The following is a 24,570-nucleotide window of genomic DNA, read 5'->3' as shown; positions in this document are numbered from 1 at the left end:
TTAGAGGAATTTTGGTAATAAGGTATAAGGCTTAATGTCGATCAACTTAATATGCAAAGAAAGTATTACAACGAAATTATTAAATTCATTAATAATAAATAAAGCAACTATTGTTGATAGAAATGATGACCTTTTATTCTTTCTAATTTAGGTAAAAAATATAGATCAGACCACTTGTTCATATGATCCAAAAATTATCCGCATTATAGTGAAACACGAACTTTTTGATTTATATGCTCTTTTTCTTGATGCTTTTGAAGAAATTTGCCGTAGTATATGTTTTTTTCAGCTATAGCGTAATAGCGTATTTTTTAACTATCAACTATGTGTGCTAGTTGAAGATTTTAATATAAATCTTTTGAGTTGTTAAACCAATTAATAATAATGTCAGCATATGGTTAAATTAGTTAGTGATTGGATCTTCGTTGATTATGTTCTTGCAATTTGAAATGAGTAAGGCCAGTCGTCCATTTATTCGACATGTCGTCCACAATTTGTTTGCGACAATTGTCCGAAAACAAACGTCGTAAGAAAATAAGCTGAGCTCGTCCACTTGTACGCATCATGTCGTCGGACGAGGATGCAATTTTATTACTCGCGTTGGTTCAACGACGTAGAAAAAGAAAGTTTTGGGTTCATCCATACTTTACTGCCAATCAAGAGAAAAGTGCATTCGTAAGCGGCAGATCAAAAGAAATCATCGAAGATCCTATAAAATTTCAATCGTTCTACAGAATGTCACGAGATAGCTTTCTTGTATTATTTTATAAACTGGAACCCCATATCGCCAAGCAAAATACAAAATTTCGTGAGTCTATATCACCTGAAGAAAAATTAATAATAACGTTGCGATAAGTAAAAAATTATTTTTATTATTTCTTTATTACACAGAAAATAATTGACGGGGATAAACTAACCTGTAAACAACATTGTAACAATAAACTTAGTAATACTAACTGCAAGTAGAAAATCAATAATCGTCATCGCTTGGAGATATTAATGGTGATGGAGCACTTGAAATGGGTGAATATGAACATGGTGTTATTGATTGATTGGGTGAAATCAGTTGTATTCTCGAATAAGATGGTGCTGTTAATTGAATGTACTGCGGGGACTCAGTACGTGTCGAGGAGCTCTTTGACAGTAGTCGATCGGAACCATCTTGTGGAAATCTGGGATAAGTTTCTCGAGGATATGTCATACCACCTAAGTTTAGCAAGTCTGATGATTGTGTATGTGATATATTAACGGCTTCAAAAGAACGTATTTGTGGCTCTGATGGATATATTATATCACATATTGTTTGCATGGTTCGCATTTTAAACTGATGCTTCTGAGTATGGTTCATTATGTGTGTATATCCGGTAAAAGGCTTTTTAAAAATTGCAAATCCGAATAGACGGTTTTAGGATCAGTATGAAATTTAGCTAGGGTTTTCTGTTTTTCAAAAATAGGTTCTTCAATATTTTCAACATTTTTATTTGCCACTATTTCGGTTTCATTTGTTGCAGAACATTGATCCAAATTATCGCTGGCAACTTCATATTACCATCGCTAGAACTGCTATCCTTATCTTCATCTTCTACTAGTTGTTGTAAAGGAATATTACTCTGTTGACTTCTAGATTTGGAAAAAGGTATAAGAAAATGCAAATATTCAGCCAAATAATAGGTTTTCTTAGGTTTTGCTGCAGAACCAGATGGAGGCTTTTGTCTTAAGTGTCGGGCATAGGCGGATCGAATATTTTTAAATTTTTCTTTGCAGGCTGCACCTGAAATGAAATTGTAACTAAGTTTTCAATTTCTTATTATATCGAGTATAAATATAATGCACTATTCCATTAAAGATGCAATCAAAAACAAGAGAAATTTATATTTTAGAAACAAATTTTAAAACATTTTACGCTTGGTTTTTGTAAAATTATTTGTCAAAAATATTTAATAGTGCTGTTTATTACTATGAAGTTTACACACATTATATGACATATTTTATTTTATTTTACAGATACTTTGCTACGGGATTAAGTTTTAAGCAATTGTCTTTTCTGCCATAATCACGGAATGTTTGCGCGAGGAATATATGCCCGTTCCTAATAACGAAGAAATATGGATTGCCACAGCAAAGAGGTTTAACGATTTATGGAATTTGCCAAACTGTGTATAGGAAGTATTGACGGCAAGCATATTAGAATAAACTGTCCTGCTAAATGTGGATCGGCATTTTACAATTATAAAAATTATTTTTCTATACAGTTGTTAGCTATCGCAGATGCCGACAGTAACTTTATTGCTATTGATGTGGGTGATTATGGCAGAAATGGCGATGGTGCCGTTTTCCGTAAATCAAGTATTGGTATACATTTTAAAGCAGGCACACTGAATTTTCCACAATCGCAGCCATTACCAAAGGAGCCACACGAGCGGGCTTTTCCGTACTACCTTGTAGGCATCATTTCCACTTTCAACGCATTTGCTGAAACCATTTCCAATGAGAGGCATAACAAATCAAAAACGGATATTTAATTATAGGCCGTCACGAGTGTCGAATGTGCCTTTGGAATATTGGTTTCGAAATTTAAATTACTTCAAGGTCCTATTCTCTGTTCCTCAGAAAAAAACTGACAAAATTGTGAAAGCATTATGCATCTTGCATAATTTCATTCGAAAACGTGAAGGAAAACTGTCCCAAATATCAGGTCAAGACGATTCTGACAGTGTTACTTTACAGTCACTTCAACCTGATCCCACGACGAAATACAGAAGAAGCTCTTGCTCTCCGAGAAAGACTTTGTCAATATGTTAATCAGCCATATGCAGCTTTGCCATGGCAAGCCCAATTTGCTCTAAATTAAAACAATATAACAAATTATTTCAGTCTTACCTGTTTCATTGAATCCCTTTCATTCCATGTTTTTTCCTGAATTTGTTGAATATTCGCTTAAAGTGTAATCATATAATACCCTGTACTTTTCAACAGCTTCCACAAATTTAATATTAAAATTAGGGTCGTCCTTCATATTTTCGCTGCACACACACGTTCGCCGTATTGAACAAACGACAAATGTCACTTGAAAACACAGCAACCAGTGTCGTATACAAATTGTCGCAGACAAGTACTGGCTCGTTTGCGACGTAGAGAGGCAATTTAAAACTATGAGTTCTGATAAAAAGACGACATGTGAGCAAATGTCTTTTAGGTGGACGACCGGCCTTAACGATGAGAGTGACACTCCAAAAATAACAAATCACTCAATGATTTCTGTTAATCTCTATACTAAATCATGTGTGGATGGTCGGATTAAAAAGTATAGTGAGAAAAACATGAACGTTTGTTAAATCAAACCTATTTGTTACTTAATTGGAATTTAAATACGGACTATGATGTAAATATTATTTTGGATTGGAGCAATATAATTATATTGCTCCTATTAAGATTTGTAAGTATAAGTCTACTTTAACGATGAAATTTTTGACACAAGGCATATAAAACTTTCAAAATTGCAAGTGACTCTAAAAAATTAATTAAGTGACAAAGTTTCAAATTTCACAGGAATGGCGTGGTCCATCTTCTAAGGCCATAAAAAAGGAACGATTTTACTATGAGAAGGTGAATATGTTCAGGAGAAAGATGGAAAGCATTAATTGGTGTGATTATCATAAGTTGCAGAAAGAGCTGTTCAATTTTGACTTAAAATTTGATGGTGACGCCCTTCATGACCAATGCCAATTATCGTTGCCAAGAATTCGACCCCAACCTTAAACACCTACCTAAAAAGTCGACTTTGGGCTCTTGGAAGATGCGGTCACTGTTACTTTCGTTGCACCTTGTATTTACAATAAACCACAATGGTATGTACATGAAAAATAAATAATTAGAGTTGTGTCTCCCGGAATATAACAAACCACCGCCCTTCGCCCCTTCGGGGGCATCAAATATTAATCCGGCGAAGCGCAGACTAATGACTAAAAAAACGACCCCTATCAATTTCGTATAAGGGGACCCGCCGGCCCTTCGGACCAATCGGATCGATCGACCCTTAACCGGTGACCAATGGGAGGCCTCGCCCTCGGTTTGTGCACCGCTGATCGGCGCCCTTTTAACCCTCCGATGTTCCCGGGGGCGTGTTCTATCTACACGGGGGGGCGCGTTTCGACCAACATTTTAATGAGCCGACTCGATTTTGATTTGTGACTTTGTGGTGTGTGGATGTAGGAGTTTGAGTTACGGGAAAAAGGTAAGCAAACGATCGCTTATAATCTGCCATATATAATTTATTTATTTCAATTTTCATGCTTTTATATACAATAAAGTTAGTTCTCATATACTGTCACTAAAATCGACTATGTTTTATTAAATAACCGCACGAATAATCAATTTTCAATAAAAAAAAAAGCTCTTGAAGTTTTGAACTGCGACGCACCGTCTTCGTGTAAAAAAAAATAAAATCCATACAAGGTTCCTTTAAAACTCTTTTTGGCACAACGAGAAGTTCAATATCATTATGATAAATTAATAAATAAACAATTTACTAATGTTTTAAACCAAATACACGAGCAACTCTAGCAACTAAGCACGGGAATTGTTCCATGGGGCCCCAGACAAAAAATTCTAGAGGTATCAAATCAGGTCGTCTTGCTGGACCACATCTACAAATCCATTTTTTTTTAAGTAAAGGAAAATGTTAAACGCTCTCTAATATTGTATCGATAAAGTGAAACCTTGACCTTTTTTTTATCTCTTGAAGAAACAGGATCTGCTTTATTTCAGATTACATATTTGTAAAGGAAAAGTGTATGTTCGATGCTTAATTCAGCTCTCAGCTTTAAATATCTTACTTAAAGCACTTTGGAAGACTAGTTAATATATCACTAAATATATTTGATTTTATTTAGGTTTAATTTTCCAAAAAAATCAATTTAAATTACAATAATTGTCACAAAAGTGCTCCAATCAAAATGGCCCTAACTTATTAACTCAAAATCGTTTTTCACACTTAAATTCATCCTCAAAAAAATCCCAAAAATATTTCGTAGAAATTGAGAAACTGATAAAAAAATTGGTCGGACCCAAAATGCCCTTTCTATTCAAATCTTAAATTCACACTGACGTTTTTACATTCAAATTCGTCCTCAGGAATCCCACTTTTTCGCCGTCAAAAAATTTTAAAAATATTTCCACTGGTTCTCAAGTTATGACCGAAAATATTCGTTAAAAAAAAATAAAAATCAAATTGGTTTTGAATTCTTCAAATTTGATGGCTCTTGGGTGACAAAATCGCTTGTAACTCAAAAAGTTTTAACATTTCCCATATAATAATATAAAATTTAATAACATAATGGGAATGGCTAATTTATATAATGAGTTTTTTTTATAAATATTAGGTTAGATACCATTTAAAATTATACCAACCTATAATAGTATAATTGTTTAAATACTATATTAGCAACCTGGTATGTTATGAATATGAATGTGTTCTATATTGGAACAGGTGGCTAAATGTGCCAAGTATAAGGAAAAAAATGGGTATAACATGAAATAAAATTTAATTATCAACACTTTTTCCAAAATCTCTGAAAAATTTTTAAAGGCGCATGACATTTGTAATACTTATTATAGTATATTGCTGTTTTGGATGTATTTGGCGATTTTGGATATATTTTCCATAGGAGAATTATAATATGCCCTTAAAGTGAAATTCCTATAAGAATATGTGTATTCACAGGAAATTTGTCTTTTTTGGGTCAAAAACTTAAGCAAAATAGTTCAAGGAAAAGTTATGCGCAATAGCGTATGGTATCATACGATAAAAGAAAATTGATTATCTCTATTACAGAAAATGAGAAAATTGCGAAAACTTAAAATCGTCAATTTTTATTCTTCTCGAGTACCTACTATGAGGAAATAAAAAGTTTTTTTTATTGATTTCACCTAGAAGGGTCATAATATGGCCATAAAGTGGAATTCCCATAAGAACACTTGCATTTATAGGACGTCTTTCAAGACATTTTCCTGATTATTTTACATTAATATAGAGAGCATTCTATAGAATATTTTTTTTGTGAAAAAATTGATTTTAGGTTAAAAATTAACTCAAGTCAAAAAAATAATTTTGGGCATAAATAATAAACCCTTAAACTAGGGATTCGTAATTTAACATTCTCTATCCTTATCGCTCTGCAGATCTTCTATGTCTATCGAGTTAAAATTTGAGTTCCGCTGCTGTGCAATCATCAATTTTACATAAATATTATTTTTTTAAAAGTTATAATGCATCAAATGGGGCAATCAATAGAAGCAAGAAAGAGACGAAGGTGAACCAAAGTTGTGCAAATTAAATTAATAAATCTGCTATCAGGACTGTGCCATCTGCATACCGTATATAGTTGACCCATTTACTTTGATTCCTAATTGTTGTCTTTCGAGAGCTTTAAATATTAAACTTCGTATCAAATTTAACTGCAGCTGGTTGGTTCCAGTATGAGTTTTCAATACGGCTTTCAGTCTTTTACAATTTATGACGTTACACTCAATCTTATTTGTAATGGTTCTGACCAGTGTGGCTCTCGCACCTTAATGAGCGCAAAAAAAAAGCAAAAATACGCCCCTGATCCGCTCAAGAACCCCTCCCCAAAAACAGCATAATTTGCCCTAAAACTTGCCGCTATATTTAAGCGAATTCAGGGATCGCTCATTATAAATTTAAATTTGCAACATATCGCGCCTCGCTTGTGTTCGGCGCGCAGTTTTTCTTTTTATTATGAATAGAATCAATCAATCGGACGCGTTGGGGTGACAAGTTTAAAAAAAAATTACCGGAGGATGACTCTCGTAAAAAAAAAAAAGGATCGAGATGGTTAATTTCGTTGTGTAGGGTTTGCCCTTTTTATTTGAATACGAGTGTCGAATGAAACGGGTAATAATAGGGAATTATTGGAACAGTGCTAGCACACTGTATTTTATTACTGCTAAACCTAAACGTGTTTAGTGCTCTTATTCTCTCAACCTAATCAATTCTTTCTCCTAACTAAATTGGAGCCTTATTATAGCCTTTTCTAACAGATAAAATACTCTGATTGCCTCATTTCCTTAGGTCATGTGTCACAAGCAAAAATACTGAACCATTGTGGCGCAATTAAAGCTTAGCAGTATCGTTTTTAAAATTTCCCTTATGTAAATCTACTGCTGCGCTTGCGTAAAGGTCAAATTACTGCCAGACCTTATACGAGTTCCAATAATTCCCTAATATATAATTTTAAATCTTAACTTTTGTATGAAAATAATTAGGGGTAAGGGTCAGGTTTTAACATATGGTTTATTTGGCTCGTTATGGGGTAGAGTGCCACGTGGCATGGTTTACCGGAAAAACCAATAACGCGTGTCGATAGTAAATAAATTGATAGATACTTAGGGTTTTATTTGTGACCCACAGAATTGGTTTTGGTATTTTTAGGAACCTTTTAAACATTTTTACCATGAGTTACTTATTTTGTTGCGTATTACGTAACTGTTAATAGTAAAAATTAATTTAGAAAATACTATCTCATACGCTCAATATTTAGTATTTTCTAAATTGACTTTTACTATAACATTGACGTAATACCCAACAAAATAAGTACCATGAATTCGTCACAATAATACAGATTTTATTTAACATTTTTACACTCATCTATAAGCATGAACGAATATTTTTTTTGAAATTGCCTAAAAGATAGGGAGAAGTCGAGGCGTAAAAAGTTACTCTCAAAAGTCTGGAACAAAAGAAGAATATTAGACTGTATTGCGGTGTCCGCAGCTTAGGATTTTCTGTCCGCATTTTAATACAGCGAATACTTCGGCCTGGAAGACAGTGACGTGCTCCCCCAGCGAGTATGCCCTACTTACTGGTATGTGGGATCCCACCAATAAGCACAAGAAAGAATACATAGAAATTATTCAGAATCTTCATGATTACCATGATACCAGTGACGTCGAAGTCAGGGTAAACATGCAACGAAGTCGAATGCCTGGAATAGGCGAAAAAATATTTCTAATCCCTGGAACTGCAATCGTACTGCCAAAGTCATAGGAATTGAGTTCATTTCCGATATTAAGAGAAGACGTTCTTGTCTTTTTCACATCAGGTTTTCTTTTTCTTCAAAGTACTTAAGCTAAGTTCTGATTTATTCCAAGCAGACTTAACTGTCACTCATAGCACGTTGTATTTATGAATATTACAAGGACACAGTAATAATACCTAGGACCTAATGCAAACAAGACTAATAATACCCGACTTGATTGGTTAGAGCAGATCATGTGACAATATTTTGTAGTGTCAAGTATACGTATACTACAAGTATATTCTATACCGTTTGGACACTATCTATTGCAAAAAAAAAAGGCCGAGACCTACAATTTCGGTAATTTAACTCTCCTATAATGGCAACACAGGAAAGCTAAAATTATTTAGAAGTCAAACGAAAGATCTGATTATGTTGGAAGATTTTGAAGTGTGTTGTTGCATTTGATATACGGTATACCATATAAATACAACATTAAAACACGTTGTACGTACAACGTTTTGAAATCCAGTTATTTTCAATTTTTAAAAACATATTGGAAATGCTGATCATAATCTCTTAAAGTTAAACCAGCCGTAAAATTGATTATTGAAATTAAATAGTATACATATTCTGTATTCTTATGGGAATTCCACTTTAAGTGCATATTCTGGCCCTCCTATGGAAAATACAAATTTTCGTTATAACACTTTTCTTCACCTTTTTTACTAACATATATATGAAAAAATAATTATTCAATTTTATCGATTTTATTTTTAATTTTCAAATTTTTAGGTGTGAAAATTACCCCCAAACCAAACTTGCTTTAATTAGGCCAATTTTTAACCTAAAATTAAATTTTTATCAAAAAAATGGTTCTCCAGAGTATTATGTAAGGCACTGTAAAGGAATTACAAAAATATCTTAAATAACTTGGATGTTATATGAAAAAATGTCTAGGAGTAACTATAAAACTCAGTTTCTGAGCCTTAGGGACAAAACTGGCTCTAGCTCAGAAAGTACATAAGCTGCAAAAATGGTTCATATACGAAAATATTCCTTAGAAAACCCCGTTTCTTTTGGTGGAAACCACATTTAAGTAACTCAAAGATTTTTCAAGTTATCCGAAAAAAAATTGGAAATTTTGTTGGAAAAAATTGCCTCAAACCAAACTTGCTTTAATTAGGCCAATTTTCAACCTAAAATTAAATTTTTATAAAAAAATGGCTATCCAGAGTATTATGTAAGGCACTGTAAAGGAATTACAAAAATATCTTAAATAACTTGGAAGTTAAATGGAAAAATGTCCAGGAGTAAATAAAATTCAAAGGTACTAATTTATTTCCAAAAACGTGAAATCTGGTGGGTTCTGAGCCTTAGGGACAAAACTGGCTTTAGCTCAGAAAGTACATAAGCTGCAAAAATGGTTCATATACGAAAATATTCCTCAGAAAATTCCGTTTCTTTTGGTGGAAACCACATTTAAGTAACTCAAAGATTTTTCAAGTTATCCGAAAAAAACTTGGATATTTTGTTGGAAAAAATTGCCCCAAACAAAAGTTGCTTTAATTAGGCCAATTTTTAACCTAAAATTAAATTTTTATAAAAAAATGGCTATCCGGAGTATTATGTAAGGCACTGTAAAGGAATTACAAAAAATATCTTAGATAACTTGGAAGTTAAATGGAAAAATGTCCAGGAGTAAATAAAATTCAAAGTTACTAATTTATTTCCAAAAACCTGAAATCTGGTGGGTTCTGAGCCTTAGGGACAAAACTGTCTCTAGCTCAGAAAGTACATAAGCTGCAAAAATGGTTCATATATAAAAATATTCCTCAGAAAACCCCGTTTCTTTTGGTGGAAACCACATTTAAGGAAGTCAAAGATTTTTTAAGTTATCCGAAAAAAAGTTGGACATTTTGTTGCCCCAAACCAAACTTGCTTTAATTAGGCCAATTTTTAACCTAAAATTAAATTTTTATCAAAAAAATGGTTCTTCAGAGTATTTTGTATGGCACTATAAAGGAATTACAAAAATATCTTAAATAACTTGGAAGTTATTTAAAAAAAAATATGGAAGAGTAACTAAAAAATGTAATGTCACCAATTTATTTCTCAAATCTTAGGGGCTAAACTGTCTCTAGCCCAGAAAATACTTAAGCCACAAAAATCGATAAATATACGAAAATATTCCTCAGAAAACGCCCTTTCTTTTAGTAAAAACCTCATACAAGTACCACAACGATTTTCCAAGTTATCCTCAAAAAAACTCAGACGTCAAATGGCGGATAGAAAAAGCAATTCAACAGTCTTTATGAACTCTCACTTGGACCTCAATGTCAGAATAAAATTCACAATAGGTTACGTATGGGCCGTACTAATGTACGAAATGGCATTGAGCTTAGCACTTAGGCATTTAAAATAACGAAGAATCTTGAATAGAGGGAAAAATTGTCGGAAACAAAATACAAATTTATTACAATTCACACATATTAAGGGACAATCTAGATAATTTATCACAAAAACGTCACAACATTGACACCCCACAATTAAATCAGGGAAAAGCCAATTACACCCCCCACGGGCTCATATGTTACAAAAAAACAGTGACGGCTCCCTCTTTTTTCCACTCGAAGTTTTCTATCTTTATCCGACTGAAGCGAACCGATTTGAAGGGTGAATGGTTCGACGAGGGAAGGAAATCTGACCGCACTACAACAGTAACATATTGCGTAATTTGTACCTATACGTTTATCGCTAATTATTATTTAACTTTGTTCCTGTCAGGTTTTTATTTCTACCCCGTTTGAATGGGGGTCGAACCCCACATCCATGCGAGGGAAAATCACAGGTGTTAAAGTCAGGTTTTCGAAAAGGGTTATGAAAATATCGTGAATATTAAAAGAGCTTTTTTTTTTTAATTCAGATGGAAGAATCAGTTTCGTGCCATAAGATCGAAAGCCTGTGTAAGGTTTGCGGAGATAAGGCTTCGGGGAAACACTATGGTGTTGCCAGTTGTGATGGCTGCAGGGGATTTTTCAAGAGGAGCATTAGAAGGTGAGTGTTTATTAGTTATAATGACAAATTACTGGATATACTTCATGTCCCAATTAACAAATGAAGTTTTTCTTCTTCTTTTTTTAGGAATCTGGAGTATGTTTGTAAAGAAAGCGGCAGATGTATCGTGGATGTAACGAGAAGAAACCAGTGCCAAGCTTGCCGGTTCAAGAAATGTTTGCAAGTGAACATGAAGCGAGATGGTAAGTAAACAACTCTCTCTTGTATATAACAAACGAGTTCTCCAAAATTATTGTATATATATATACGTATATAGCCGTGGGAAAAAGTCACCTGCTATCGCCCTTTTATCGGCGCCATTTTGATGTTCCCTCTAATGATGATTACACAAGCGAGATGATAAATATTTTATCGGGTTGGCTTTTCTTTTTCTCTCCCTTATAATTTTAATGTTTTTACATTTGGTTGCGGGGGAGGGAGTAAATAAAATTAGAACCATTTATAGAGGGTGTGTGTATTCAAAAAGCTGATTTCCCGACGAAAATTTATTATAAAGAGTTCATTATTTTATATAATTTTTCTAATGTAATTTGCGTCCCCTAGTGTAACGAAATGTGTCCCACTTCACGTCATTATCACCTAAATAAACAAATTAGGGTGTGCCGAGGGGCGAAAAGTGGTGTTTACTTCACGCGGCTTTTCTCATTACGTCAACGTTCTCGAGATGTTTATCTAGAGACAGCGGTAGAAAATTTGTATAGATATTGTATGTAAATTGTTTTTTTTTAAAGGGTAAACGTGTATTTATTATAGAGATTTTTTGGTATTTTTTTAATGATTTTAGGAGGCGAGTTAACGATGTCAAAAAAATGCATGTATCGATTGGTTTAGTTGGGAAAACGTTGCCGAAAAAGAGTACGACGTCGATGGGTTTATTTTGATTTTTACTAAATTTTATAAGTATTTTTTTTCCAAAAAACACATTTTTTTCCAGCCTGTACATTTTTGGAAAAAATCCTGAAATACGTGTCCAATGAATTAATGCAGAGAATCTGTGTACAAATTTTCAAGTCTCTACGTCACTTGGTTGATGAGCTATGGGGTTTTTCTCAATTTTTGGGAAAATATTTATTTTTTTCCCTGTCTGTACATTTTTGGAAAAAAATCTGAAATACGTATCCATTGAATTAATGTAGAGAATCTGTGTACAAATTTTCAAGTCTCTACGTCCCTTGGTTGATAAGTTATAGAGCATTTCTCAATTTTTGGAAAAATATTTTTTTCCCTAAAAATAATTTTTTTTCCCCGCCTGTACGTTTTTGGAAAAAAATCCTGAAATACGTGTTCAATGAATTAATGCAGAGAATCCGTGTACAAATTTTCAAGTCTCTACGTCACTTGGTTGATGAGTTATGAGGCATTTATCAATTTTTGGCAGAATATTTTTTTTCCCAAAAAATATTTTTGCCCCTGTCTGTACGTTTTTGGAAAAAAAATCTGAAATACGTGTCCAATGAATTAATACAGAGAATCTGTGTACAAATTTTGAAGTCTCTGCGTCACTTGGTTGATGAGTTATAGAGCATTTCTCAATTTTTGGCAGAATATTTTTTTCTCCCAAAAAATATTTTTGTCCCTGTCTGTATATTTTTTGAAAAAATCCTGAACTATGTGTCCAATGAATTAATATAGAGAATCTGTGTACAACGTTTCAAGTCTCTACGTCCCTTGGTTGATGAGTTATAGAGCATTTCTCAATTTATAGCAAAATAATTTTTTCTCCCAAAAAAAAAATTTTCTCACTGCCTGTACATTTTTGGAAAAAATCCTAAAATACGTGTCCAATGAATTAACTTAGAGAATCTGTGTACAAATTTTCAAGCCCCTATCTCACTGAGTTGATAAGTTACGGAGCTTTTCTCAATTTTTGGAAAAATATTTTTTTCTCCCAAAAAATCTTTTTTTCCCTGTCTGTACATTTTTGGAAAAAATCCTGAAATACGTGTCTAATTAATTAATTTAGAGAATCTGTGTACAAACTTTCAAGTCTCTATGTCACTCAGTTAATTAGTTACGGAGCATTTCTCAATTTTTGAGAAAATATTTTTTTCTCCCAAAAAATATTTTTTTCCCTGCCTGTACATTTTTGGAAAAAATCCTAAAATAGGTGTCCAATTAATTAATTTAGAGAATCTGTGTACAAATTTTCAAGCCCCTATCTCACTGAGTTGATAAGTTACGGAGCTTTTCTCAATTTTTGGAAAAATATTTTTTTCTCCCAAAAAATCTTTTTTTCCCTGTCTGTACATTTTTGGAAAAAATCCTGAAATACGTGTCTAATTAATTAATTTAGAGAATCTGTGTACAAACTTTCAAGTCTCTATGTCAGTTAGTTGATGAGTTATAAAGCATTTCTCAATTTTTGGGAAAATATTTTTTTCTCCCAAAAAATATTTTTTTCCCTGCCTGTACATTTTTGGAAAAAATCCTAAAATACGTGTCCAATGAATTAACTTAGAGAATCTGTGTACAAATTTTCAAGCCCCTATCTCACTCAGTTGATAAGTTACAGAGCTTTTCTCAATTTTTGGAAAAATATTTTTTCTCCCAAAAAATCTTTTTTTCCTGTCTGTACATTTTTGGAAAAAATCCTGAAATACGTGTCTAATTAATTAATTTAGAGAATCTATGTACAAACTTTCAAGTCTCTATGTCAGTTAGTTGATGAATTATAAAGCATTTCTCAATTTTTGGGAAAATATTTTTTTCTCCCAAAAAATATTTTTTTCCCTGCCTGTACATTTTTGGAAAAAATCCTAAAATACGTGTCCAATGAATTAATTTAGAGAATCTGTGTACAAATTTTCAAGTCTCTACGTCACTCAAGTAATGAGTTATGGAGCTTTTCTCAATTTTTGGGAAAATATTCATTTTTTCCAAAAAATATTTTTTTCCCTGTCTGTACATTTTTCGAAAAAATCCTGAAATACGTATCCAATCAATTAATGTAGAGAACTTGTGTACAAAGTTTCAAGTCTTTACGTCACTCATTTAATGAGTTGCGGAGCTTTCCTCAATTTTTAGGAAAATATTTCTTTTTCCCAAAAAAAATTTTTTTTCCTGCCTGTACATTTTTGGAAAAAATCCTGAAATACGTGTCCAATGAATTAATGTAGAGAATCCGTGTACAAATTTTCAAGTCTCTACGTCACTTAGGTAATGAGTTATGGAGCTTTTCTCAATTTTTGAGAAAATATTTTTTTCTCCCAAAAAATCTTTTTTTCCCTGCTTGTACATTTTTGGAAAAAATCCTAAAATACGTGTCCAATGAATTAATTTAGAGAATCTGTGTACAAATTTTCAAGTCCCTATCTCACTCAGTTGATGAGTTACGGAGCTTTTCTCAATTTTTGGGAAAATATTTCTTTTTCCCAAAAAAATTTTTTTTTCCTGCCTGTACATTTTTGGAAAAAATCCTGAAATACGTGTCCAATCAATTAATGTACAGAATCCGTGTACAAATTTTCAAGTGTGTACGTCACTCAGGTAATGAGTTATGGAGCTTTTCTCAATTTTTGAAAAAATATTTTTTTCTCCCAAAAAATATTTTTTTCCCTGCCTGTACATTTTTTGGAAAAAATCCGGAAATACGTGTCCAATGAATTAATTTAGAGAATCCGTGTACACATTTTCAAGTCTCTACGTCACTCAGGTAATGAGTTATGAAGCTTTTCTCAATTTTTGAGAAAAAATTTTTTTCTCCCAAAAAAAATTTTTTTCCTTGTCTGTACATTTTTGGAAAAAATCCGGAAATACGTGTCTAATTAATTAATTTAGAGAATCTGTGTACAAACTTTCAAGTCTCTATGTCAGTTAGTTGACGAGTTATAAAGCATTTCTCAATTTTTGGGAAAATATTTTTTTCTCCCAAAAAAATATTTTTTTCCCTGTCTGTACATTTTTCGAAAAAATCCTAAAATACGTGTCCAATGAATTAATTTAGAGAATCTGCGTACAAATTTTCAAGTCTCTACGTCTCTTAGTTAATAAGTTATGAGGCATTTATTATTATTTACAAAAATATTTTACGAAGAAAAATTACCTTCGGTTAGTCATCCCTACTACAATTAAAATTTCCCAGTGCCATTAATTTTTAATTGCCAACACGAGTCAGCTTAGTTTAGCCTAACAAAAGGTCAGAACCCTCCATAATTAAAACCTTGACATATTTAAGGAAAAATTAATCAACCATCGAAAATTACCTATCACTTCTGAACTTGGAAACAATTAGACTTCAACATCATCTATAACCTCTAAAACCTAAAAATTTCCTCTTTCAGCAGTACAGCACGAGCGCGCCCCCCGGACCACCCACCCTTCCATCCACCACTACCCCATAGGGTTCACTCCCAGGTTTCGAACCCTTCAGCAATCCTCAGTCTTTTCCAGTTTACCCTTACATTTCCCTAGCGCCTCCTTACTGGACCACACTAGCGTTTCCTCACCACTTACCCATGGTAGTTACAACATGCATCACGGATTGATTTATCCAAACAATCTGTTGGGAGGACAGTTTCAGAAACCGGCGGCTGGTTTGGCTTGTTCTGTGTTGAGTAAGTATTCAGTACATATCTTGAATTTATAATGATAGATGTTAATACTCGCAATGGAAATAAGGAGTATATAAGCTTCTTCAATAACGTCTTTGCACAGAGAATATGAATGCATTTATAATCATTTCTTCCTTCATTTCTCCTTGGTACAGATTTGTCAAAGGCCTTTGACAAGGTATCTTGTAGGTAGGTTTCTTGCGACCTATCAAAAGCTTGTCAACCATAATGAGACGTTGGTGCAGCTTATTTTTATTATTATTTTATTATAATTTATTCTAGTTAGGAAATTACATTATCTAGGAAATATGTTCATTGACATTAAATAGTCATTATAAACAATTAAGTAATACTCCAACTAGGAATTTTGCATACTAAGCAGTTAGGAAGAGTGTATTGAATAACATGTGACAATGGGATTAATAAGATAAAATCAGGGTTCGCATTTAACTGTTTTAGATCCTGTATCATACCTGGAAAAGCCACAACAATACCTAAAAGTTGACCTGTCAAACTCGGTACGAGAATCATTAAAAGACGACGAGGTGTCTAGCTCGGAGGAGATCAATAAAGAGAAGAGCAACAAAGAAGGTATATCTATAGATATAACGAAATTCATAAAAAACCAAATCAATACATACATTCCAGAAAACCCAAATATAAGACTGGAATTACCGATATTAAACGACACGGCAATAACGAAGCCCCCCAATTTGATTCCCCTGGACATATCATCCTTGTCGGTGTTTGCCGAAAACGTTTACGAATCGGCGGCAAAACTCCTGTTTCTGGCTATAAAATGGGCCAAAACTATCCCATCGTTCCTACAGGTAATAAATAACTATATTTACCTTCACCTGTAAGATATTAAAATTCAGTTTGTTGTTATAGTTATCGCAAAGAGACCAGTCCATTTTGCTAGAAGAAAGCTGGAACGAACTGTTTATTCTTACAGCGGCCCAATGGTCTTTACCCATAGACGAAGGTAATATTGACAATTATTTTATTACATACGATTATATTATTGAATATTCATTAAGTTGTTCTAGCGCATAACGCAAACGCTTCCACCACAAGACAAACGGTTTTAGAAGAGGACGCGCGCAAACTAAGAGATATCATTTCAAAATTAAACTTACTAAGGGTGGATCATACGGAGCATGCTTGTTTGAAGGCTCTGGTGCTATTTAAATCAGGTAATCGTGAGGGTATACCATGCATTAACCTCTCTAGTTTTTTTTTTAATTTCTTCATTTATTTCAGATTGCCGAGGTTTGTGCGAGCCCACCCATGTGGAACTCTTGCAGGATCAAACGCACGTGATGCTCCACGAATACTGTAATCAGCGGCAAAGTCACGCTAAAGCGCGTTTCGGCAAATTACTGCTGACGTTGCCCTCCATCCAGAGTTTACCCAAGAAAAGTCTGGAAGAGTTGCTGTTTAAACAGACTGTCGGTGACGTGGCCGTCGACAAGTTATTGGGGGACGTCGCGAAAGCCACTTATCTCAATAATAGTTAAGTGCTGATGTGTATTATTTATCCTGCTGTATGCAGGTTCTCTCTCTTTAACAACTTTCCTTATACAGGAGTATTAATAATTGTTTTGTGCCAACTGTGATGGTCGTGTTGTTTGAATAAGAAATGTGTTCCTGCTAATAGTCTAGTCATATGTATACGTTTTGTTCTTACTATTATTTTGTTTATTTTTTAATAAAATTCGTGCAAGCTTAACGTTGTTATTATTTCCTTTATCATTTATTGAAACTCTATAGGTGTTCTTCAGTTAAGTCAATTTCAAATTTCCCGCTATTATGACATCACAAACTTATTTTCCGTTCCAGTTAGTACCGCTCCGCGACATTCAGAGCGCGCTCTCGGCCTTCGTATCTAAGAAGCAATGTTGCCAGGTCTAGTGAAAAATTACTAGATCTAGTGATTTTTAATTTCGTAATTTGAAGATTCGGGAAAAAGTCATTTATTGACCTCGTTTTTGATGCCTAAAATGGGCTCTAAAAATGCCATATCTCGGCTAGTATATGTAAGAGCGGATGGTCTCTCTTATTTTGTCTCTTAGACAATTAAGACAATTAAGACAAATATATTTAGGTTTATACATTTTACAATCGGATGAAAAATACACAGAACTTCTTTTTAAAAACCTTCTGATTTCTGTACGTTATTTCTTGCATAGAGTAGGTATAATACCCGGTAAAAATTTAAATCTAGTGATTTTTTAGTCAATTTAGTAACTTTACTAAAATTTCTAGTAATTTTTACATTTTAAACCTGGCAACATTGCTAACGAGTATTAACCTGTGCATGGAATTTTGTCTGAGAACGAGTAATGTGTACAATTAAATAAATAAGATATTTTACACAAATGCATAAATAATTAAACAATACATGGATATTATTTACCAGCGTAAGTTCAATCCTGAAAAAAAAGTGCTGCTGGAATAAGCACATAAAATGAAAAAGTGAGGTTAGGATACGATTTTTACCCGTTTTTGCATAAAAGGAATGCCCAAAAAGCAACCAAATATACAAAAACAACGTGTTGTGCTAAAATAAATTAATAAAAAGTGAATAAAGTAGTGTTATACTTCCTTGAGATATACAAAAATGCATTGGAAATAATTGGGAGAATTTAGCCAAACACAACGAAGAAGAAGAAGAAGAAGAAGAAGAAGAAAGAAAAAACAACCTAAAAAAACGCACTTCAGTTTTAAATTATTATCATTAGCTATATTTTTATGTTTTGTGATCATTATAGTGGCTGATAGTTAATCACTCCTTCAAATAAATTCAATTATATCTTGTCTAAACAAATTTAACTTGCTTACCCACAAAATAACACTAAAAACCTATAAAACTATATTTGTGTTCTGTGCTAAAAACTATTAAAAAGGTAAGCAAAGTGGTGAAAAAGAGTATGTCCATGTACGGGGATCCTTCTTTGGCGGACCTGCTGCCTGCTTACTATTGTAACAATATCATTCCTAATAGGAGAGGACAAGAGTCCAGCAGTATATGTAGAAGTAAGTTTCATTTAAATATTAAAATTCAATTTGAATAAATTCCTTGCAAGTTATCAAACCCACTTCCCTAAATTACTTCAGGTAATATACATATAATAGGGATCTAAGTTTAATAAATTCCAGGGGTTTTTCATGATACACTATTAATTTCCGTTAGAATTCTTTCAAAATTTCAAATTATTTATTTCTGTTATGACATTTGTCACATTCAGTGACAATTTATATAAGTAAGGTTATGTTTGGTATTCAGAAAACCCAGTGTTACAATCCTAATTATTTTCCTTACAAACAGGCAATGGCTATAAGTTATATAAATATACCGGGTTATTCAAAAGTACAATATACCATGAAGTATGTATTATTCAACCTTTGGCTTCTATGTCTTCAATTAAATCCTATATGAACCTCATAGGGTCAATGTATATGCTATTTTAAAGCAATACATTTAAAAACACCTATTTTCTTAGTAATAGTTATTCTAGTACTAATTGTTATTGTATCAGCACCTCTCATATTTCCTCCCTCTAGTCATACTGTGCGACTCAATACTTCTTTATATCTCTTTTAGCCATTTGTACTCATCTACTAACACTGATCCTTGCTATAGGGATATGTTCAGGAGGATATCATTGTAAGTGATCGACTATTAGTGTTCTCAAAGTCTCACCAAGTTCCTTTTTTTTGTTTTAGACTATCAAAACATTTATCCTTCATTAAATAGACAAACATTCCCGAACATTCAAAATCCGATAGCAGATAATTATCCCGCCTATGATGCTAATAAAGTGGAAGAATCTGGCGTTAGTTTAGTGGTGGAAAACTTGAATAAGGACATGGAGAATTTTAGGAACGAGTTATTGGCCTTGAAGAGTTGGAGGTAAGTTGTTATTTAACTGAAATTACTGGTCCAGGAACATTAAGACTTGAAACATAAATCATGTTTAGTTATATTGGAGTGTGTGTAAGAAAAATTCTAATGGATCAATTTGCTCAATTTTTTTTTAATGGATTGGATGAATTTTCATGTTTTTTTTATAAGAGGTGAAGGAAAAGGCAAAGGCACTTTCAGTGCAAAAATTAAGCCGGTCTAAACAGTAGAAGTGGAGTTATGACTAGTTACATAGAAGTGTCTTCTCTTATGGACTTGATTTCTAAAAACTTGGATAAATAAGGTTCCACTGCATGGATTTTCATGATTTTGTCAATGAAAGCTTAAGAACAGTCCAAAGAAACTTTTAAAACAAAAATGAATCCGATCTGAGCAGTAGAAGCGAAGTTATGACTCCAGTTACCTGAAACTGTCTTTTTTCTTGGACTTGATTTCCGAAAACTTGGATAAATAAGGTTCCACTGCATGGATTTTCATGATTTTTTTCAATGGAAGCTTAAGAACAGTCCAAAGAAACTTTTAAAACAAAAATGAAGTTGATCTGAGCAGTAGAAGCGAAGTTATGACTCCAGTTACCTGAAACTCTCTTTTTTCTTGGACTTGATTTCCGAAAACTTGGACAAATAAGGTTCCACTGCATGGATTTTCGTGATTTTGCCAATGGAAGCTTAAGAACAGTCCAAAGAAACTTTTAAAACAAAAATGAAGTTGATCTGAGCAGTAGAAGCGAAGTTATGACTCCAGTTACCTGAAACTTGTCTTTTTTCTTGGACTTGATTTCTGAAAACTTGGATAAATAAGGTTCCACTGCATGGATTTTCATGATTTTGTCAATGGGAGCTTAAGAACAGTCCAAAGAAACTTTTAAAACAAAAATGAAGCCGATCTGAGCAGTGGAAGCGGAGTTATGACTCCAGTTACTTGGAATTGTCTTTTTTTCTTGGACTCGATTTCTGAAAACTTGGATAAATAAGGTTCCACTGCATGGATTTTCATGATTTTGTCAATGGGAGCTTAAGAACAGTCCAAAGAAACTTTTAAAACAAAAATGAAGCCGATCTGAGCATTAGAAGCGAAGTTATGACTCCAGTTACCTGAAACTGTCTTTTTTCTTGGACTTGATTTCCGAAAACTTGGATAAATAAGGTTCCACTGCATGGATTTTCGTGATTTTGCCAATGGAAGCTTAAGAACAGTCCAAAGAAACTTTTAAAACAAAAATGAAGTTGATCTGAGCAGTAGAAGCGAAGTTATGACTCCAGTTACCTGAAACTTGTCTTTTTTCTTGGACTTGATTTCTGAAAACTTGGATAAATAAGGTTCCACTGCATGGATTTTCATGATTTTGTCAATGGGAGCTTAAGAACAGTCCAAAGAAACTTTTAAAACAAAAATGAAGCCGATCTGAGCATTAGAAGCGAAGTTTTGACTCCAGTTACCTGAAATTGTCTTTTTTTCTTGGACTCGATTTCTAAAAACTTGGATAAATAAGGTTCCAATAGATGGATTTTCATGATTTTTTCAATGGAAACTTAAGAACAGTCCAAAGAAACTTTTAAAAGAGAAATGAATCCAATCTGAGCAGTAAAAGTAAAGTTATTACTCCAGTTACCTGAAACTGTCTTTTTTCTTGGACTCGATTTCCGAAAACTTGGATAAATAAAGTTCCACTGCATGGATTTTCATGATTTTGTAAATGGAAGCTTGAGAACAGTCCAAAGAAACTTTTAAAACAAAAATGAATCCGATCTGAGCAGTAGAAGCGAAGTTATGACTCCAGTTACCTGAAACTGTCTTTTTTTCTTGGACTTGATTTCCGAAAACTTGGATAAAAAAGCTTCCAATTCGTGGATTTTCATAAATTTTTCAATAGAAGTTTAAGAACAATCCAAAGAAACGTCTGAAACTAAAGAAGTAATATTAATACAAAAAAAACAACCGTTTTTTAACAAACTGTACATGTATTGAGCACAATATTACAAAATATGTATTTCCTATTCTTCTTCTTAGATCCACGATAAATACATACCTGACAAAATTACAATGGGAAGAGGACATAAAAATAAGCAATGCGATCGAAGAGGCTCTGGAGATGCACGATGCGGACGGAATCGGCCTTATGGGTATCTATTCTTCAATTAATCTCCTTTTCTGTAACATGAATAATTGAACGTTTTAGACTATGCAGCCTCTTATGCAGGAGGAACGATTTTAGAAATTTCCAAAGACACCAGACCGCATCCGACCCATAGACCGCTCTCGTTTTTTAAAATAGTGAACGTCGACTTGTTGAGTAGCCCGGAAGAGGTTATTAGACCGTGCGTGTTGCCCGGAAGCTGTTTCGCTTTTAAGTAAAAAATTGCACCGTAAAATCTAAACTTTGTTTACTAAATAATCGTTTTTTCAGAAGTGAAACTGCTTCCATTAGAATCCGCCTTGGTAAACCAATAGTTATCGGAGGTGTAACCTTAAGTCATGCCTCAAGGTACTTGATTGGTACCGAAGGCATGTTAAGTGCCCCAAAAGATTTTGAGGTTTATGTACGTTCATTTTTTTTGTCTCAATTCGGTGAGTTTACGTTCGTCTTTTAGGCTTATGAGGATCGGTTTGACAATATCGGAGTGTACCTAGGGAAGTTTACCTACGACGTAATGGGGAAACAGCATCAAACCTTCAAAGTGAAATCTAAGAATGACGTTTTTGAGGAAGTCGAACTGGTTATTCTCAGTAATTACGGTAAACCCGAGTATACGTGTGTGTATAGGTTTAGGGTTCATAAGAAAGATAAAGGGACTGGTAGTGATAAGGGCTCCTCCACCCGTGAAGAAACCACTAAAAAACGAGTTAAAAAATGTTGTTGATTTAACAAGTTATTCAAGTTTTGGTTCATATATTAAATAACGTGTTTAACTAGGTTTGGTTTTCTTAAGGTTTTTACTTACTTAATATACTTAAGAGTATAAAGAAAAGTAGATAGAGAATTCACTCTTGAGGCAGTAGAGTGGGATTTGGGAGTAAGTAATCCAGAAGGGCCAAAATGTTTAACTCCTGTTCTGTAATCAGATATCCTCTGTTACTTCTAAGAGAGCAGTGGAACATTGTATTCTAGGGGGACCTAATGGTCTCTCCAGTTCCTCCTTTGATATATCAGGAAGAATTCTGATGGCCCTAAGTGGTTTTCATTTAGGGAGATTAAGGAACTTAATTATTACCAATGAATATTGACTTCAATGGCCTGGAAGTAATAAAAAATTTGATTCAAAGGAGTTTGGAACCCAAAAATCACTTATAATTCGTTTGCTAATTGATCTACTTAATAATAATAACTTAAATCTACGTTTTCTTTAATAAATCTTAATGTAATGTAGTTAAATCTGTGTTTGAATTTTGCTTCACGTCGGTAGAGTCACTCTCCAGGTTTTTGGCAAATAACTTTTGATTCACTAAAGCTACCCGCATGAAATAAACTTTATTTGATTGCTGAAGATCTATTCTACCCAATACAACCATGAGATTCAAGTTAATTATTCGTAGAGTTATGACTCCAGTTACCTGAAACTGTCTTTTTTCTTGGACTCGATTTCCGAAAACTTGGATAAATTAGGTTCCGCTGCATGGATTTTCATGATTTTGTCAATGGAAGCTTAAGAACAGTCCAAAGAAACTTTTAAATCAAAAATGAAGTTGATCTGAGCATTAGAAGCGAAGTTATGACTCCAATTACCTGAAACTGTCTTTTTTCTTGGACTTGATTTCCGAAAACTTGGATAAATAAAGTTCCACTGCATGGATTTTTATGATTTTGTAAATGGAAGCTTGAGAACAGTCCAAAGAAACTTTTAAAACAAAAATGAAGCCGATCTGAGCAGTGGAAGCGGAGTTATGACTCCAGTTACTTGGAATTGTCTTTTTTTCTTGGACTCGATTTCTGAAAACTTGGATAAATAAGGTTCCACTGCATGGATTTTCATGATTTTGTCAATGGAAGCTTAAGAACAGTCCAAAGAAACTTTTAAAACAAAAATGAAGTTGATCTGAGCAGTAGAAGCGGAGTTATGACTCCAGTTACCTGAAACTGTCTTTTTTCTTGGACTCGATTTCCAAAAACTCCGATAAATAAGGTTTTACTGCATGGAATTTCATGATTTTGTCAATGGAAGCTTAAGAACAGTCCAAAAAAACTTTTAAAACAAAAATGAAGCCGATCTGAGCAGTGGAAGCGGAGTTATGACTCCAGTTACTTGGAATTGTCTTTTTTTCTTGGACTCGATTTCTGAAAACTTGGATAAATAAGGTTCCACTGCATGGATTTTCATGATTTTGTCAATGGAAGCTTAAGAATAGTCCAAAGAAACTTTTAAAACAAAAATGAAGTTGATCTGAGCATTAGAACCGGAGTTATGACTCCAGTTACTTGGAATTGTCTTTTTTTCTTGGACTCGATTTCTGAAAACTTGGATAAATAAGGTTCTACTGCATGGATTTTCATGATTTTGTCAATGGAAGCTTAAGAACAGTCCAAAGAAACTTTTAAAACAAAAATGAAGTTGATCTGAGCATTAGAAGCGAAGTTATGACTCCAGTTACCTGAAACTTGTCTTTTTTTCTTGGACTTGATTTCTGCAAACTTGGATAAATAAGGTTCCACTGCATGGATTTTCATGATTTTATCATTGGAAGCTTAAGAACAGTCCAAAGAAACTTTTAAAACAAAAATGAAGTTGATCTGAGCAGTAGAAGCGGAGTTATGACTCCAGTTACTTGGAATTGTCTTTTTTTCTTGGACTCGATTTCCGAAAACTTGGATAAATAAGGTTCCACTGCATAGATTTTCATGATTTTGTGAATGGAAGCTTAAGAACAGTCCAAAGAAACTTTTAAAACAAAAATGAAGTTGATCTGACCATTAGAAGCGAAGTTATGACTCCAATTACCTGAAACTTGTCTTTTTTTCTTGGAGTTGATTTACGAAAACTTG

The 24,570-nt window shown here is 33.4% G+C and overlaps 2 protein-coding genes and 1 long non-coding RNA gene across 3 annotated transcripts; 2 read left to right on the top strand and 1 right to left on the bottom strand.

Moving 5' to 3' along the window:
* The first annotated feature begins 3,625 nt into the window (after positions 1-3,625).
* LOC126749522 (nuclear receptor subfamily 2 group E member 1-like) lies at positions 3,626-17,381 on the top strand. Its single transcript, XM_050459222.1, has 9 exons — positions 3,626-4,234; positions 10,963-11,093; positions 11,181-11,296; positions 15,395-15,667; positions 16,124-16,255; positions 16,313-16,494; positions 16,556-16,649; positions 16,705-16,860; positions 16,928-17,381. Exons 2-9 carry the CDS (start codon positions 10,963-10,965, stop codon positions 17,182-17,184), a joined length of 1,341 nt encoding a protein of 446 aa, XP_050315179.1. The 5' UTR covers positions 3,626-4,234; the 3' UTR covers positions 17,185-17,381.
* A 980-nt stretch (positions 17,382-18,361) lies between these two features.
* Positions 18,362-22,507, top strand: LOC126749528 (SUN domain-containing protein 1-like). Its single transcript, XM_050459231.1, has 7 exons — positions 18,362-18,703; positions 19,272-19,334; positions 19,394-19,580; positions 21,603-21,715; positions 21,772-21,943; positions 22,000-22,132; positions 22,184-22,507. Exons 1-7 carry the CDS (start codon positions 18,598-18,600, stop codon positions 22,451-22,453), a joined length of 1,044 nt encoding a protein of 347 aa, XP_050315188.1. The 5' UTR covers positions 18,362-18,597; the 3' UTR covers positions 22,454-22,507.
* LOC126749529 (uncharacterized) lies at positions 20,320-24,260 on the bottom strand. Its single transcript, XR_007665094.1, has 3 exons — positions 23,317-24,260; positions 21,205-21,376; positions 20,320-20,686 (listed from the first exon to the last, which is right to left on the bottom strand). It is a non-coding gene; the product is annotated as an uncharacterized LOC126749529 (long non-coding RNA).
* Between the last annotated feature and the right edge of the window lie 310 nt (positions 24,261-24,570).

This window comes from Anthonomus grandis, unplaced genomic scaffold (assembly GCF_022605725.1).
Source record: "Anthonomus grandis grandis unplaced genomic scaffold, icAntGran1.3 ctg00000184.1___fragment_3, whole genome shotgun sequence".
Lineage (NCBI taxonomy): Eukaryota > Metazoa > Arthropoda > Insecta > Coleoptera > Curculionidae > Anthonomus > Anthonomus grandis.
Note: the sequence above shows the minus strand (reverse complement) of the source record. Positions and strands in the feature narration are given on the sequence as shown.

Excerpts from the sequence above, each read along its gene's own strand:
- LOC126749528 (XM_050459231.1), top strand. The coding sequence starts at position 18,598 with ATGTCCATGTACGGGGATCCTTCTTTGGCGGACCTGCTGCCTGCTTAC. Across the intron at positions 19,581-21,602 it reads TTGGCCTTGAAGAGTTGGAG|ATCCACGATAAATACATACC; the intron begins GTAAGTTGTTAT and ends TCTTCTTCTTAG. Across the intron at positions 21,716-21,771 it reads GGACGGAATCGGCCTTATGG|ACTATGCAGCCTCTTATGCA; the intron begins GTATCTATTCTT and ends TGAACGTTTTAG.
- LOC126749522 (XM_050459222.1), top strand. The coding sequence starts at position 10,963 with ATGGAAGAATCAGTTTCGTGCCATAAGATCGAAAGCCTGTGTAAGGTT. Across the intron at positions 11,297-15,394 it reads AGTGAACATGAAGCGAGATG|CAGTACAGCACGAGCGCGCC; the intron begins GTAAGTAAACAA and ends TTCCTCTTTCAG. Across the intron at positions 16,650-16,704 it reads GTCTTTACCCATAGACGAAG|TTGTTCTAGCGCATAACGCA; the intron begins GTAATATTGACA and ends ATATTCATTAAG.